Here is a 16,953-nt window from a genome sequence, read left to right as displayed (position 1 = left end):
AATAAATACAGGATAATCTCAACAAAGAAGCTGAGCCAGAAATCATAAAACAATTAACATATATTTACAGATTTTTCAAAATAGTATTTATGATTTCGTAAGTTACTTTTTGGACGCATTATAATATAATAATAAATATATACTTTTACTTTGGCATAAACATTGATTTTTATTTTGAAACGACTTTGCCGGATGTATTCTTGCGTCATCGCCATGCGACCATTTCACAGCATGCGCGACCGGCGACACACTTTATTACTAGTAAACAACAACAGTTTTTTTGCAGTTTTTACGAGCCCTGCTTTGGGTGTAAACGTTCAACATCTGAACGTTCTGTTATATCAAATCAATTCAATAATAATACGTTAAAACGTTAGGCTGAAGTTAAGTAAGTTATAGTTAGATTTCAGCTTCAGTAGACAGTCAGCATGGGCGATCTGAGTGTGGAGCAGAAAGTGTTTAAATATGAAACGTTCATCAGTGATGTTCTCCAAAAAGACTTGCAGTAAGTACACACCGCGCTTTTGTTTTTTATTGTTTACGTTCATGTATAATTACATTGCTTAATTACATTCGATTTGCAGGGTGTTAAGTAGTACCTATACATTTGGAGATTGTTTACATATTAATCTAGCCCCATATGTGCCCACTGCCCTCTCCCTACGCAATGAGCGTAGGGAGAGGGCACATATGGGGCTAATATTAATCGTGCATGTACGCTTATGCTATTCTCTTACTCTTAACTCAAGCTGCGCAGTTTACGTTTATTTCTATAATTACTGAGTTTGCATACATGTGCAGTTCAGTGCTTCACAGAAGGGTCTAAAATGGAGAAGAGAAAGACAGGCCTGGTTGTGTGTCAATATTCCCCCTTTTCCCCTCACTGTATATGTTTCTTTTCCCTTTTTGCTTCCTTTATGATGAATTCCTGTTCTGTTCTTTAACTATATAGAAGTGTCTATTTGTACGTCTCTAAATGTTTTGATGAATTGAACAATGTGGACCCTGTTGTAAACAAGTGTAATGCTTAATTGGGTCGTCCACTCACAGTTAACAGTCTTTGTATTGAGTTTGTGCTTGAAATGTACTGTAATTCTGCAAACTGTTAATACATATATCAATCAAAAGTCATGTTGTGGTTGTACTTGTGTTAATGTGAATATGTTTTGGATGTATCTTAATGTGTTTTCCGTGTATTGTGATGTGTGTTGATGTATTATGGTTGTGTTCATCACATGTTGTATTAATGTGTTGTGTTTGTGTAGGAGAGTGTTGGAGCAGAGAGACGGTGTCTATGAGAAAATTTCTCAATATCTCCAGTTGAAGAACACCATAGAAAGTCTACAGGTGAGTTTACGCTACGCGACTTAACCCATTTTGGACTGAGGTCAAAATCCTATTTTTTTCCGGAAAAATCCTTGTTTCTATGTCAGTGGTGCTCAACCTTTTTCATGTCAAGGACCCCCAGAATTATCTCAAAATATGTAGTTCCAGGGACCCCCCAGAAGGCAATATTTCAGTTAAAAATGCTCGCTCTGAAATATATATTCAAAGATTTGCACCACATTTTCACGACTTTAAAAAAATAGCAGACCTACAAGCTTGTGGCGTGCTACGAGCTTGTAGATCTGCTATTTTTGAAAGGTCCCTCCCCTTACCGGTGCGAAGCGGCGTAGTAAAAACGGGGACGCGCGTAAACCCCCCTTTTTTGTCTTTCTTTCCTACACACACACACACACACACACCCTCTGACAGTCTCGTACTGTGTTCTTTGTTACAGGAAGCTGAGTCCAAGGATCTGAAGACAGAAATTGATCTGGGTTGTAACTTCTACGTCCAGGCCAACGTGTACGTTCTCTGTGGTGCTAAACGTCTGTAGAAATGTCTTCCCAACTCTTCATTCATTATGCATGTTGCTATCGTTCTCGTTGGGGATCTCCCACGAAAAATATTCTAGCAGACAGCTGCCACGTTACAGCACTGCTACTAATGCCATGATTGCTGCCTCATTCATGTGACTCAAATAAATAAGGGACCTTCTGCATCAGAGGTGCTTTGATGTGGAGGGGGAGGCGTGGTGAGACACCTGGTGGCTGAATGTTGTATAGCACCTTTAACATGTTTACTTTAATTGTTGTCTAGTAAATTGAAGGTTGGTGTCTCTGACAATAAGATGTAATGTAACCTTGTGAGAACACACCATGGCATGGTATTTCAGTGGTGGTTCTGTTTCTCATCAAAGTTAGCGACATCGTTAATGTCTAGATTGCCTGCAAGCAAACCTCCTGTCTGGGGCTAAAAGTGTATTTTTTTCCTGGAGGTTGAGCTTGTGTATCAATGCGTTTCAGGGAGGATTCGTCTAAGATCTTTGTGGCGGTGGGCTATGGCTTCTTTGTTGAGATGACCCATGCAGAAGCACTCAGGTTTATTGAGAAGAAAAACTGCCAGCTCACAGCGTAAGTAACACACCACACTTATATAATTGTGGCGAGCTGCATAAACCCATGTTCCAGGTGCCACCATACGCGTTCACTTTAACCCATTCTGACCTGAGATCAGATTCATACGAGGTTTCCGCTGGACACACACTGGTCTGATTAACCCATTCTGACCTGAGATCAGATTCTAAAAATGTCAGTCGTTCTTTGATTTTTCAAAAATAGCAGACCTACAAGCTCACTCGGTGGCGCGCTATGAGCTTGTAGATCTGCTATTTTTCAATAGCTAAAGCATAACATGATGCTAACACCAAAATGGGTTCCCGTTCAGAATGGGTTAAAAGACGGAGTATATATACGGACCTGGGATATGACGTCCCCTAGCGTTGGGGTACGTGTATATATATATATAGGGACATGGGAAAGAAAGAATCTTTGTGAGAGTACATCCACTGAGAACGCTAATATGAGCAACATCTTTTTATTTCTAAACGGGTGTTGATTTTTCACTGTGAATCAACCTGCATGATCACCAAATGAATACCTAGTTTGAAAAACTATATTGGCCCAGGCATTTTTGGATCATTTATTCATCACACGGACCTTTACACACACACACACACACACACACACACACACACACACACACACACACACACACACACACACACACACACACACACCACTTATGGGAATGTGATTGTGTACAGTATGTGGAGAAAAATTGTAATAGATGATAAACAATGATTGTTTTCATGTTTCAGCTTCACTGAAGTTCTCAGCAAAGACTCGTCCAAGATCAAAGCCAACATCCGCATGGTTCTAGAGGTCAATAAATATAATACAAATAATATTAGCATTATTCTATCTACACGCCAATACCAATTTCTCAGAATCAGCTACAAGAGTTCTAATGTGGTAGTTTTTCAAATGCAGAAACACTTCAGAAACGTGATTGGCTGTGTCTACTCTTCCTCCATCTCTCCAGGGTCTGAGAGAGTTGCAGGGACTGACAGTCCTCCCAGAGAGTAGAAGAACGGAAGTCTTGTAGAGCTTAAACCTCACTGGGTATGGGCACATCTAAGGTTCCATGCGCGCGGCCAAAGGAAGCTGACTCCTGACGTCTCTTCCGGGTTTTTAGACAGCTGGTGGATGGAAAAGAAGCTCCACCCACGCGGCAGGTTGCTGCGTCTGCCAGATTCCCGGAAAAGCTTGCCCCAGCGGCAACCTGCCAGCTGTCTAAAAAAACAGAAATTACGCAAAACACAGCTTCTTCCGTCCGCGCATGGAATCTAAAGTGTGCCCAGGCTGTCTGTGGAAGCAGGAGGCCTTATGGGACTTCATGGGGACAAGTATACAGACTGGAGTCAAAACCAATTCAGGAGAAGAATGTCTTATTTACGGCTGCCAGCATCAGTTTGTTTCTTAGGTCACATTCTCACCTAATACTTCAGTAGACTCATGCGTATGGGCGGAGATTTGGGGATTCTTGCATATTTAATTTGCTGCGGTTTGCCTTCACACTGTCATCCGTAGCAATTGGAAACGCAGCAGGGGGGACCTTTATCAATGTGTTCCATTCATAAACCTAGCCTACAACACAGTGAAATCTATTGTGATAAAATTATACTCATAACGTGCATGTGTCGTGCTGTCTGGGACTGGACCCCCCCCCCTCTCTCTCACTATACGCACGCAGCCACAGTGCCACACACTGTTCTTTTGGGTATGCAGGCACAGCGCTGAGCGCACTGATATAACAGACAGCAGCGCAAAATGTTTACACGTTTATTGAGATGAAAGTTCCAGTCCCCACTAGTCCCCACACAGTGACAGCACTCCATGTTTACGGCACGCACAGACAGACAGAATATTCTGTAGGCTATAATACTATTACACTGCACTGCAGTGTTCTTCTTTCTTAAGCAATTGATTAATGTACTCGTCCTCATTTCGATCAGGGCTTCAGTCTCCTCATTCGACCACGTCTATCCACGGTAACGGGACATCTTTGCGCTGCGTAAAATATGCTTTCTCCGTCTCCAACTGTGTTCAGCTCCTCACCCGCCACATTGTTTGCTTCATTTCCTTTATTTACTGCGGATTGCATTCACACCTGCACCGAATCGTAATCAAGTGCGATTGAAAGCGAAGGAAACCCCCGTTTTTGCTCGGGAGTATAATGCGGTTCTTTGATGCGCATTACTGATTCGAATGAGCCTTCACACCTGCCAAACGAAGTGCACTTTCTGAAAATGCGCAGCAGAATTCGTTTTAATCGCAGCAAAGCTCTCTGGTATGAATGTGACCTTAGACTATTCATGTTTTTTTTTTTGTATTGAATAATTGAGAATCATTGTCTTATACAATCTACAGTATCGATGAATCACCCCAAAAATGCCCTAATTTATACATTTCAACAAAAAATTTTGCTCTTGTATATAAAATAATAACCTTTTTGACCATAAGCCTGGGACATGGGCACAGAGGGGGTACTTTACCACTGGTTGGATATACTGTGGTCCCTGGGTCAATTTGGGTACATTTGTAATTTTGTACATACAGTATGCTATCTTGGTGTATGCAATTAAGTATAAGTTAAGTTGAAGAAAGTTGACTTAATACTCTTGTCACACAATGTTGATGCTTGCTGAAAACGTGTTAAAAAAAAAGTCATATCAGTGCTGTCAGGCTGAAGACCTGGTTTATTTCGGTGAAGAATTCTGTGACCTCCCAGTAGAAGATCATGTTTCCTTTCATTATTATTGTCTATTGTCTTATGACTTACGGCTAACGTTTTTCAGACCAAGGACCCTTTAACCACTATATATTGCATAAACAATTTGTTTCAGATTAAACATTGTCATTAACTTCATAGATAATGTAACCCCTCAAAATAGGGATGCTAAGGTTCAAGTGGTTAATGTAAAACAAAATCTCTCAGGACCTCCAGAGGGGTCCAGACCCCTGGTCTACGGTATTATAGAATAGATGTAGTGATACCTGCATATTACCACCTAACCACAGCATGTTCGCATTATTATTGGTGTCCCACCCATATAATTCCGATGACCCGGTGGTCCGAAGGGTCGCTGTTGCAGGGTGTAAACTAAAGTCTACAGCTTGTGAATATTGACGCAGACCCTATTTATTTTTTTAATAACAGATGTAGGCCTACTCTGAGTTCACAATGAAATGAAAACTCCCAGGGTCATGGAAATCTTTAACTTTATTCAACATCATAGGTTTCATTTGTATTTACGTCATACAATGGCAGTGAGATTGAATCATATTGAAATTGAATGTAAACATGTAGTTTGATAACAAGACCTGCTTCATTTATTGCAAGTCTGTGTTTTTGGCTTTTTGCATGTCTTATTTGGTTTGACAATAATTGAGTGTCAGCCCAACTTGTTATGATGCGGTCACTGCGTCCAATGAAATGCCCGGATGATGGATGAGCTGGCAGTACGTCAGCGGAAGCCGGAAGTGTACAGAGTGTACAGTCAGTTTTGTCGAAAAGCCAAAACATCAGCGTCCTGAAGCGTGAGCTGCGTGTCGTCCCACAAGTTCCTCGTTTTTTTCTGTTTCTGTGTTTTGTTCTTCAACGTGAGTTTTAACACTGAACACCTCTAGCTAAGTGGTTTTAATCTGCTAACATTCTGCTATTAGCCTAATTATCCCAGTGTGTAGTTAGCTTCCTCTAGCTAGTTAGCGCCAGAGTGTAACTTTTTCGTGTCGGTCTAGTGTTCTATATAGTTCAAATTGTTTTTCATGAATTGGGTGGTTTTTGCAAAGTTGCATTTTAATTCGTTCAGGAATGTTTAGTAAGCCTAAAGCCACATTATTTGACTGGGATCAATTGACTTTGGCAATTTGCATATCCGGTCTGTAGTGGATACGGAAACGACTTGTGTTCGTGCATTTATGTGTGCGTGGAATTGTCCGTATTCAGGTTTGGACTAGTGGGCAGGCTCTGGACCGGATGTGTAGAATGGAAACCAGGAGACTAGTGGGGAGGGGAGGTTGTTTATACGAAATTAGAACAGACTATACTAGATTAGATCTACTACAAGCAACAACGCATCAGTTTCTAGATCTATATCCTAGGGGGCTAGCATTTTAAATTATAATTCGATTCACACTTTCTAATTACCATAACAGCATGTTCACATGATTGTGCCATGGGCAGTCTTGTTAAATGGCTCAAGATTAAAATATTTGATTTGTCACATGATTAAAACGGAAAAAAGAAAAGAATCTTGAATAAATGGGCCATATGATTCAAGAAAAAAAAGAGAGGAAAAAGGCCATTTACACAGGACTCATGAATGCTGATGTTTGACGACAATCACTACTAAGTGATACATGATTATAATGTCTTATTTTTCATGTTGACAAATCCTTTGACAACATTCCAGGGATGTCGCCAGACCAGTTCAGTCTAGGCCATTAGTGGACAACACGTTACCCCCCCCCCAAACTCCCTCCAGAGGCCTTTATTGGCTTAGATAAAGTGAATAAAAGGCCTACTTGTAACACACAGTGCTGACTTGGTAGACACAAAATACTGACTTTTTGAATGCAGCTGAATGTGTCATTCTGGTGTACTCTTGAGGTCACAATGACTAAACGTATAGTTGGGTTTTCCATCATGTACATGTCTTGTGATATGCCAACCCGTCACACACGCCCCTGGCTGTACCCTTATAAGGACCGTATGCACCGGGGATGAACGCCATTGAGATGTTTGCCATACATGTTAAGGCATGACATTGTGTCTATACCGCGGGCCTATCTAGGCGGTGTTTTCCAGCTGCATTCACAGTGAAGCCTTCATGGTCAGATTAAAGTTCTCAGTGGCCATGACTTATTCAGTCATTTTTAATTAAAAAAGCGATTTAAAGAATTATGAATTGGTCAAACTAGCAATATAATGCATGTTCTATTTGCTTAAATTTGACACATTGATGTGTTAAGAAGCCATTATGGAACCATAATGGTCTTGGGTATTTCGTAAAACCAAAGGTTAAAGGTTAAACCCTCAGTCTGCAATTTCTTCAACTGATTGGCTGTAGAACTGCAGGAAAATAGGTTTGGAATGATTACACAATTGTACATATTGTGCTTGCTATTTGTTTAGTAAACGGAATGCTTATGTTAAAGGGCAACTTTGTTTTTTTTTCAACCGAGGTTCATATTTTAGGTCGTTTTTGTTTAGTTATAGACAGTTATTCTATTTATAGTGACTCATAGGAATAGACTATGTGACAACCGGGTATAGTCTGGTGACAGCCGGATCCGGAATCCCAGCCGGGGTTGATCAAACCCCCCTAGGGTTCCTCCTTGGGGATTCCGTGACGTTCCAAGGCCAGTGAGTCGATGTGTTTCTTCCAACTGTGCCATGGTCTGCCCCCCCGGGGTCTCATCCCAGTGGGACGTGCGTCGAGGACCTCCCTAGGGAGACGCCCGAGAGGCATTCTAACCAGATCTCCCCAACCACCTCAGCTGGCTCCTTTCCAGGTGAAGGAGCAGCGGTTCTACTCAGAGTCTCTCTCGTGTGACTGAACTTCTCACCCTATCTCTAAGGGAGATGCCAGCCACCCCGCCAGCCTGCTTGTATTATTATTATTCTTTCGGTCATGACCCACACTCCATGACCATAGGTGAGAGTATAGGAACGAAAGATTGCTCGGTAGACTGAGAGCTTTGCCTTCTGGCTCAACTCTCTTTTCGTCACAACAGTGCGGTACAGCAACTGCAATACCGCCCCCTGCCGCTCCGATTCTAAATTTCTTAATTTCTGGGGCTAAATATGTATTTTTTTAAACATTTCTTCTTTATTATTATTTACTATAGTCTTACTATAGATCTCATAAAATTACATCTGTCCACAAAATATCACAGGATCTACTGGTGTGAAGGGGGATACTGGGGGCTGCCATACACTCGCCCTTCACATCCAGTAGATCCCTTGATCTTTTGTGGACAGATGACAGGAAAAATTTATAATGTCGCTATATCAGTGGTGCCCCAAAATGGATGTATTTGGCCACAGACGCCTATCTCAATATATTGTTCCAGGGACTCCCCAGCAGCAAAGATTTGAGTTTAAAATGTTATACAATTATACAAATTCCTATTCAAAAGATTTGCACAAATGTTAATGATTCTTATTGTTTTTAGCAGATCTACAATACAAGCTCAGCTGAGCTTGTGTGTGTATATATCTCATATGTATATCTATGAGCTTGTATATCTATTTTTGAATAGTCGAAGTATTAAATAGTTTAAAGTGGTGAGAGTGTTGTCACGATTTTAACAGGTTTTGATTGAATTGATTGAAACCTTTATTTCAGGGGAATCCACTTGAGACCAAGGTCTCTTTTTCAATGGCGCCCTGTATACAAAAAAGAACAATTACAGCAATGATTTTACATACATGACAAACACACAAAAATATATAATACAAAAGCACACATATGCCTACACCAGGAAACAGAATCAGAATCTTAAACGCATACAAAAAGCAGGCGCATACGCCTTCTTCTAGTGTGAGGTCAGTTAAAAATCTTTTAAAAATAGCATAATTATGAAAGAAGGACATCCAGCTTCAACTTGTTTTGACGGCTATTCCATAGACCTGGAGCATGCACCCTGAAGGCCGTATCTCCCAGTTTAGAAGAGGTTTTTGGTACCTTCAACAGAAGCATATCTTGAGATCTGGTACCATAACTTGAGGTATTGGGTTCTAGCAGCTTTGTCAAACACAAGGGTAGTTTGCCAAGTAGTGCTTTGTAAGTGAACAGGGTAGCATGTTGTTTCCTTCTAAGTGCCAGTGAAGACCATTCTACTGATGTGTATGTATAGCGTGCAGTGATGGGTTCTGTAACTTGCTCCTGTGATAAAGCGAAGTGCACTGTGATAGATTGCATCCAGGGGGTTTTAAAATGCTGTCGGTATCATCATGCATATAGGTTCATCCCTGAGCCTTCATTGGTTTGAATTACACTGCAGCTGTCGGCACTGGATTGCACCACACAGCGTTGTAGAAACGCTACACATGATTGGTTCAATTATTGATACTTCCAGTCAATGTTTTTGAAACATAATTCTACTATTATTTTCACCACTGTTCAAACATGTAAGTAAGTAGCCTTGCTGAGCCATGAGGCCCACAGGGCAGGAGCCTATCTCCTGTTTCTGTAGCGTGAGGCAGCTTGATGTACAAGTACACCCCCTGGACATGACGCTGTTCGAACATATAGCATGTTACATATTTATTTGCATAACATGAATGGAAAAGTGCCTGCAAGGCCTTTTATATTTGACTTGTGCACGGTTGTCACGGTCGTTTATTTATTTGCAAAGGACTTTTGAAAACAAGTTTGTAGTACGTATTATCAGATAATGGAATAAGTCCATAAAACATGCAAGCAACAACAACATAGATAAAAGCCATTAATGACATACTGTAAAACAGAAGGCCATGAAGCAACAACACACATAGATAAAACAACTAAAGCTGCACTTGTTATCTAATAGATTAAGATCTGTTCAAGAGAAGATATGCAAAGAAGGAATTGGGACAGTTCGATCTAGTACAGGGCAAGCAATAGTTAAGATATAGAAAAGTTAGAGGCAGAGCATAAAATAAACGTGATACAATAGTCTCCAGACAAGAAATCAATAAGATAAGAAGTAGAAATGGTGAAGGGATTGCCAACAGATTGTCTCACACAAGAAAGTTCTCTGGAGAATTTAAATGGCACTCAATTTATACAGTCAAATAAATTCTAAAACAAAAAGTGCAATAGCAGAAGCCAGGATGGGCCTAATCTTCTCTAATGCATATCTAAGACTTTTGATGGGCAATATATCAATATATATTATACTAACTGTTAAGTTGGCGAATAATTGCGATTATTTTCTTTTTGTTTTTGCATTGAACTTTGTAAGACAAGATATAGATATTTTTAGGCTTCGTTATCACAAATTGCACAGAGCAGATATGACATTACTGTAACTTAAAGATGTACAAAGATCGGTGCAGTTATAGGTAAAAACAGCAATTAGCCTGTTATAGCGCCACCATGAGGCTAATTTGAAAATGTTTAAGTAGCATTTCTTCCTCTGCCTAGTGCCTAGTGGGAATGTGTGTGCATAATTGCACAGAAATGGCAAGCAGTGTTGAGATTTGAGGCATTTTTTTCCAAACCTACCAATCCTGCGAACTTTGGAAGGCAATCTTAGCCAATGGGGATGGAATATTATGGGAAGCGGACAGATACGTGTTGATCACATGACTAGAGATTGTGTATACCGATTTGCGTGACGTGTGGATAAATTGTGTAGGAGTAATCTACAGGAATTCTACAAATGCCTTCTAAATGAGTAGCTCTTTCACGATTTATAGCCGCGCTGCAAACACGGATGCTTTCCCCATTTTAATGTCTTATGCCTTAAAACCCATTTTGGGCCGGGAACCAGTTTTGGTGTTGGCATTACGTCGTGCTTTAGCTATTGAAAAATAGCAGATCTACAAGCTCATAGCGTGCCACCGAGTGGCGCGCTACGAGCTTGTAGGTCTGCTATTTTAGAAAAATCGAAGAGCGACTGACATTTTTTTAAATCTGATCTCGGGTCAGAATGGAAAACTGTCAGGATGTAGAAGACATTTTTTTGAATCTGGTCTCGGGTCAGAATGGGTTAACATACATCAGCCTGGACAGTGGACACGGCGGTAGAGATTGTTTATTAACATACAGTTTATTAGAGATTGTTTATTAACATACAGTTTATATTTTTGTTGTAGATCCGTCACAATGAGTCTCCAGTGGACAGCGGTAGCCACGTTCCTGTACGCCGAAGTCTTCATTGTTCTACTACTCTGCATTCCCTTCATCTCACCAAAGAGGTCAGTACTGTACTGTGTCCGTCTGGCGTATTTATCAGAATGTATACAATTATTGTTTGAGGATGCAATAATATTATATACAAGAGGTGATGTTGCACGTTTTGACAAAACATTTGGTAATCCAGGACTCTAGGACAGACTTACTGAAACAATCTTACTTCCTTATTCTATATGTATACTTATACATGTACAGTATATGTGCAATTGTGCATAATATATTAGATTTTCATGAAATAAACTAAAAATGCATTCCACCCACTTTGTTACACCTGTGATGTTCTAACCCCGTCATCAATCCGACATTGATCGGCCTCTACTCTACTCTACATGACTGATTAGATTAACTTCACATCTCATGACTACCCAGTGAACTGTCCAAACTCAAACTCCAAACCTCAGGACTCTGATTAACCCATTTTGGGGCGGGAACCGCTGTTGGTGTTTTAAGCGTTACGTTATACTTTAGCTATTGAAAAATAGCATATCTACAAGCTCACCGAGTGGCGCGCTTACAAGCTTGTAGGTCTGCTATTTTTTTAAAGTCGTGAAAATGTGGCGCAAATCTTTGAACAGAGCGAACATTTTTAACTAAAATATTGGCTTCTGGGGGGGTGCCTGGAACTACATATTTTGAGATGGGGGGGGTCCGTGGCCCAATAGAGATAATTCTGGGGGTCCTTGACATGAAAAAGGTTGAGCACCGCTGACACAGAAACATGGGTTTTTCAGAAAAATGTTAGGATTTAGAAGCCTTTTTTTTTTAAATCGACCTCAGTCCAAAAAACACCCACTTTTAGTTGGACAGGAGATTAACTAGGAATACTTTTATTCCCTTGTTTTGATAGTTAGTGTGTGTCTCTGTAGGACAATTTTAGCCTTTTTCCATTGCATAGAACCAGCTCTACTCTTCTTGAGTCTTGACTACTCTCTTTACTGCATGTTGTAGCTGGCCACTTAAGAGACGTCCAGCCCTCTGCATAGGAGTGTGCTGAAGTTGAAGATCCATGCTAACTCGAATGCTGCTGCGGGAAACTATCTCTATTTCACCTGTACAAATTTCACCTACATTTATTTTTCTTTTGAATATTTTGTTTTTATTTCCACAGCCCTCCACCCTCCCCACATACAAACCCACATACATACAAGACAACACAGTTAAAGCATAAAAACATAATAATATTATACAAAAAACGTGGAAAAAAACTAAACTAAACAAAACAAGAAGACGGAAGAAATGTTCTGTTGACATTTTCAGTGAGGAATAGGCCAAGCAGTTGTTCAATATACATTCATTTCACATACTCTGTTCTAGTTTACACAAAACAAAAGGCAAGGACAAAAATAAATGCAAGGACATTTCCAAGGATCAGTTTTGATCAATACTTTTGAAGTCACTATCCAGTATCCTCCTAGCCTCGGAAACCCAGACCTGTTTAACTATCCTCCTCCTGATCTCCTGTCTTGATTTCCTAGCGGTTTGGCCACTAGGTGGAGCCATTTACCAGTCTAATAGAACTACAACATAATGCTGTGTAATTCAATGTACCGGTACACCCTCATAGTTGTTAACATGGTTATGCATAATTGCATTATAATGAATGTTGTGTTGTATTGTTGTTGTTGCTGCTGTAGTGATGTATTTGTGTATCGTGTTGCGTTCCAGATGGAATAAGCTCTTCAAGTCTCGGCTGATTCAGACCATCGCATGGTATGGAAACACTTCGTTCATGGTCGCCATCGCTATACTGGTGTTCCTCCTCATTGGTGCGTATGTGTGTGCATTGGCATGTCCCCCCCCCCCCCCCCCCCCCAAAAAAAAACTTACAACAACACATTCTCAACCTTTTTTAACCCATTTAGGCCTGACGTCGAAATATAATAAATGTCTTCTAAATCCTGACAGTTTTCTGAAAAACCCATGTTTCTATGTCAGTCGTTCTCAAACATTTTCATGTCAAAGACCCCCAAAAATTGGCCGCCGACCCCCAGCTGAAAATATGTTCTTACAGGGACCCCCCCAGTAGCAAAGATTTGAGTTAAAAAAAAAACCTCACTCTGAAAGAATATATATATTCAAAGATTTCAGGCACATTTTCACGATTTTTCAAAAATAGCAGACCTACACTCTGTGCCGCGCTATGAGCTTGTAGATCTGCTATTTTTCAATAGCTAAAGTATAACATAATGCTTACAACACCAAAAGGGGTTCCCGTCCCAAAATGGGTTAATTTCAAGCACCCCAATTAGATATGCATTATGCCAAATAATATGCATTATGCCAAATGGCAAAAGCACTACAATGTTAATGATAATATAACATTAATATTAAAACTAAAATTTAAATGTGATACTTTTGGTGTTAGCATTATGTTATGCTTTAGCTATTGGAAAATAGCAGATCGTGTAGGTCTGCGAATTATTTTTAAATCGAAGAACGACTGACATAGAAACATGTATGTCAGGATGTAGAAGACATTTTTAGAAACTGATTTCAGGTCAAATTGTGTTAACCCATTCTGTGCGGGAACCCCTTTTGGTGAACCCCTTTGGTGCTCATAGCGCGCCACCGAGTGGCGCGCTACGAGCTTGTCGGTCTGCTATTTTTGAAAAATCGAAGAACGACTGACATAGAAACATGGCTTTTTCAGAAAACTGTCAGGATTCAAGACATTTATAGAATCGTTCCCAGGTCAAAATGGGTTAACGGTCCATTTTGTTCCTGACTTATCACTCCTTTAGTGATAAGTCCCCCCCCCCCCCCCCGAAGTGCAGTCCATTCCAGTGATTTACGTGTGTGTTTGTGTGTGTGTGTGTGTGTGGGGCATTTCAGATGCGTTTCGGGAGGTGCGCAAGTACAGCGTCTCGGAGAAGGTGGACCTGACCAACAACCCCGTGGCCATCGAGCACATCCACATGAAGCTGTTCAGAGCCCAGAGGAACGAGTACATCGCCGGCTTCGCTCTGCTGCTCTGCTTGTGAGTACACTCACGCACTCACTCACGCACACACACACACACATGTACAGCACCCCTACATTCACCCCGCAGATGGCTTGCTCAGGTGAGGAGTGGCAGCCCAAATCTATAGCCTAAATCTGATAATTAATTTCTGGTCTACGAGTGCGAGGGGGTAATAATAATTGTAATGGAAACCAAAACGATAGCTGTGTTATTTTACAGAAGAAATGGCCATTATGTCAATTTTCCACCATTTTTTTTCATTTTCAAATGATCGGAATCGGACCGGAAAGCCAAAACACGTCCCCTAGTATCAATATTTTATCCATATGATATTTAGGCCTGACGTTGAAATAAATAAAAAAAAGTCTTCCGAAAGAATAAATATTCAAGGATTTGTGCCACATCTTCACCGAGTGCATGGCGCACTATGAGCTTGTAGGTCTGCTATTTTTCAATGGCTAAATAATGCGTAGTTAAAAAAACCAAAAAACGGGATATTGTACTATCGTGATATGGCATAAACGTGTTCTATAAAATATAAATATCGGGGAAAAATCGATCAAATGATCGGAAATCGGATCTGGAGCCAAAAAATTTGATGGGGACATCCCTAATCCCATGTTGTGTATACATCCCACTGTTTTCTCAACCAATGGTCCATTGACTACTAATAATGTCCTAATAATATCGGACCACCTGTTGACTTTATTGACAGCAGGTGTTCTCAACCTTTTTTTCGTTTCGTCTTCACAGTCGCGCAGATTTATCCTAATTATGAATAGAAATCATCTAAGCATATATAGCTTGCTGCTTTATAGCAGAATAAAATAAAATAAAGATAATTTAAAATATATTTTCGTCTGGCCAGCCGGGGCGCCTGATGGAGGGGAAAGGAACTGGTTGGAATAACGTGTTCCTTCCACGCGCTACGTCCAACCAGGGAAACTCCCCCCTGTCAGGTGTAAAGGAGCAACTTGGACACTTAGGCATGAAGGAAGCATGAGTTCAAGTCCGTTGCTCTCCCAATGTCCATATATGGGGACTAGGTTGGTGGAGGGTGTGTAGAGCCCAGGATCACATTAGATGATTGACACAGGGGTGAAAAATGGGTTACAAAATCGTGGGATAAAAAAAACAATAAAAAACTAGGGAACTATACTAGGCACTACTCATTTTCGGCTATTTTCAGCAAATGGCCACCACCGGAATAGGGACACTAGGATTCATGTGGTGAAGTAAGTGTCATCATGGTCAGGGACATGCAGCTTGTAGGTCTGCTATTTTTGAAAAATCTTGAAAATGTGGCGCAAATTTGGAATATATATATATTTTTTCAGTTTTTAACTCAAATCTTTGCTTCTGGGGAGGTCCCCTGGAACAACATTGCATATTTTCAGATGGGGGGGGGGGGGGGTCAGAGGCATATTAGATAATACTTTTTGGGGTCCTTGACATGAAATATTGAGCACCACTGATATAGAAACATGCAGTATTTTAGAAAAATTTCGACGTCAGGCCTAAATGGGTTAAAATTAAAGTGTGAGAACCACTGCCCTAACCCTGTGGAACGTCGGCACAATCTAATTGGGAACACATTTTTGTGGGCTATGTCAGACACACACACACACACACAGAGCAAGGCCTTGCTGAGTGAATGACATTCTGTGTCGGGGTCAGTGCACGTACTTGTGAGCACACACACCAGCACTCACGGGACAACATACACAGAGTTCCAAGCATAGCCAGACAGAATGGCATACTCGCACTCAATTACTTGGAACACACTCGCCGACATCACATCTCACCACACACACACAGACAGACAGACGTCTCTCTAAATAGGGATGTGTTTTACAGCACTAGGATGGATGGAAATAATTATTGGGCCTCATTCACTAAGCTGGCCCGTCAATTGTGTGGAAACAAACAAACGGACTGAAAGGGGTGTTTACTTTCTCTAATTACGATCTGACGTGTAATTGACGAAAGGGAGTGTACTGTACAGCCTTTTGATATGTGAACTGGAGATCTTCTGATGCTTCTGAAAGTCACATGGCGACCTGTAGATCGGCGCAAAGCGAGTCCTCCACGAGACGGATCCGCTTGCTGAACGTTAACTCATTTAGGCCATGACGTCAAAAAAAAAAAAAAAAGTATTCTAAATTCTGACTGTTTTCTGAAATACCTCTCACAAATGATGTGTAGTTGGCCTCCGACCCCCATCTGAAAATATGTTTTTCCAGGAACCAAAGATTTGAGTAAAAAACGTTCTGAAAAAATATATATTCCACATTTGCACCACATTTTCACGACTTCAAAAATAGCAGACCTACGAGCTTGTAGATCTGCTATTTTTCAATAGCCAAAGTATAACTCAATGGTTAAAACACCAAAAGGGGTTCCCGCCCCAAAATGGGTTAAAAAAAAAAGTTACGTAAATGGCCAACTCTCACTTGTAATTACAATAAGAAGTTAAGTTTACAAAGTTATAACTTCACGATCCAAAGGCTAATATAACTTGAAAAGCATATTAGATAAGCCCTTTCTGCCAAACGATTGCTCACTCCCCTATAGCGAGGTAAACGGATGCTGCTGGAATCCGGCAATATCCGATGATGTTTTTTTCTTCAGTGATGCT

At 40.7% G+C, this 16,953-nt stretch overlaps 2 protein-coding genes across 3 annotated transcripts in view; both read left to right on the top strand.

Moving 5' to 3' along the window:
* Positions 1-261: 261 nt before the first annotated feature.
* uxt (ubiquitously-expressed, prefoldin-like chaperone) lies at positions 262-5,217 on the top strand. 2 transcript variants are annotated; one of them, XR_014569504.1, is made up of 7 exons: positions 262-505; positions 1,266-1,347; positions 1,781-1,848; positions 2,349-2,456; positions 3,203-3,266; positions 3,427-3,867; positions 4,753-5,217. XR_014569504.1 is itself a non-coding variant. In XM_083769253.1 (6 exons), exons 1-6 carry the CDS (start codon positions 429-431, stop codon positions 3,487-3,489), a joined length of 462 nt encoding a protein of 153 aa, XP_083625379.1. In that variant the 5' UTR covers positions 262-428; the 3' UTR covers positions 3,490-5,217. The 2 variants fall into 2 exon arrangements, 1 of the variants encoding a protein (XP_083625379.1); XM_083769253.1 differs by having other exon boundaries at positions 3,427-5,217.
* Positions 5,218-5,943: 726 nt separating this feature from the next.
* Positions 5,944-16,953, top strand: part of bcap31 (B cell receptor associated protein 31) — a 33,485-nt gene continuing 22,475 nt past the window's right edge. The window contains exons 1-4 of the mRNA XM_083769251.1: positions 5,944-6,047; positions 11,254-11,355; positions 13,019-13,119; positions 14,186-14,330. Of these exons, the coding sequence (XP_083625377.1) occupies positions 11,264-11,355; positions 13,019-13,119; positions 14,186-14,330 (338 nt within the window). The 5' untranslated portion in view covers positions 5,944-6,047; positions 11,254-11,263. The remainder of the gene's footprint in view (positions 6,048-11,253; positions 11,356-13,018; positions 13,120-14,185; positions 14,331-16,953) is intronic.

This window comes from Protomyctophum parallelum (assembly GCF_964188405.1).
Source record: "Protomyctophum parallelum genome assembly, chromosome: 7".
NCBI lineage: Eukaryota > Metazoa > Chordata > Actinopteri > Myctophiformes > Myctophidae > Protomyctophum > Protomyctophum parallelum.
This window is presented reverse-complemented; position numbering and strand designations above follow the sequence as displayed.

Coding starts and splice junctions, on each gene's coding strand:
- uxt (XM_083769253.1), top strand. CDS start 429: ATGGGCGATCTGAGTGTGGAGCAGAAAGTGTTTAAATATGAAACGTTC. Junction 1,849..2,348: donor TTCTACGTCCAGGCCAACGT/GTACGTTCTCTG, acceptor AATGCGTTTCAG/GGAGGATTCGTCTAAGATCT. Junction 3,267..3,426: donor ACATCCGCATGGTTCTAGAG/GTCAATAAATAT, acceptor CCATCTCTCCAG/GGTCTGAGAGAGTTGCAGGG.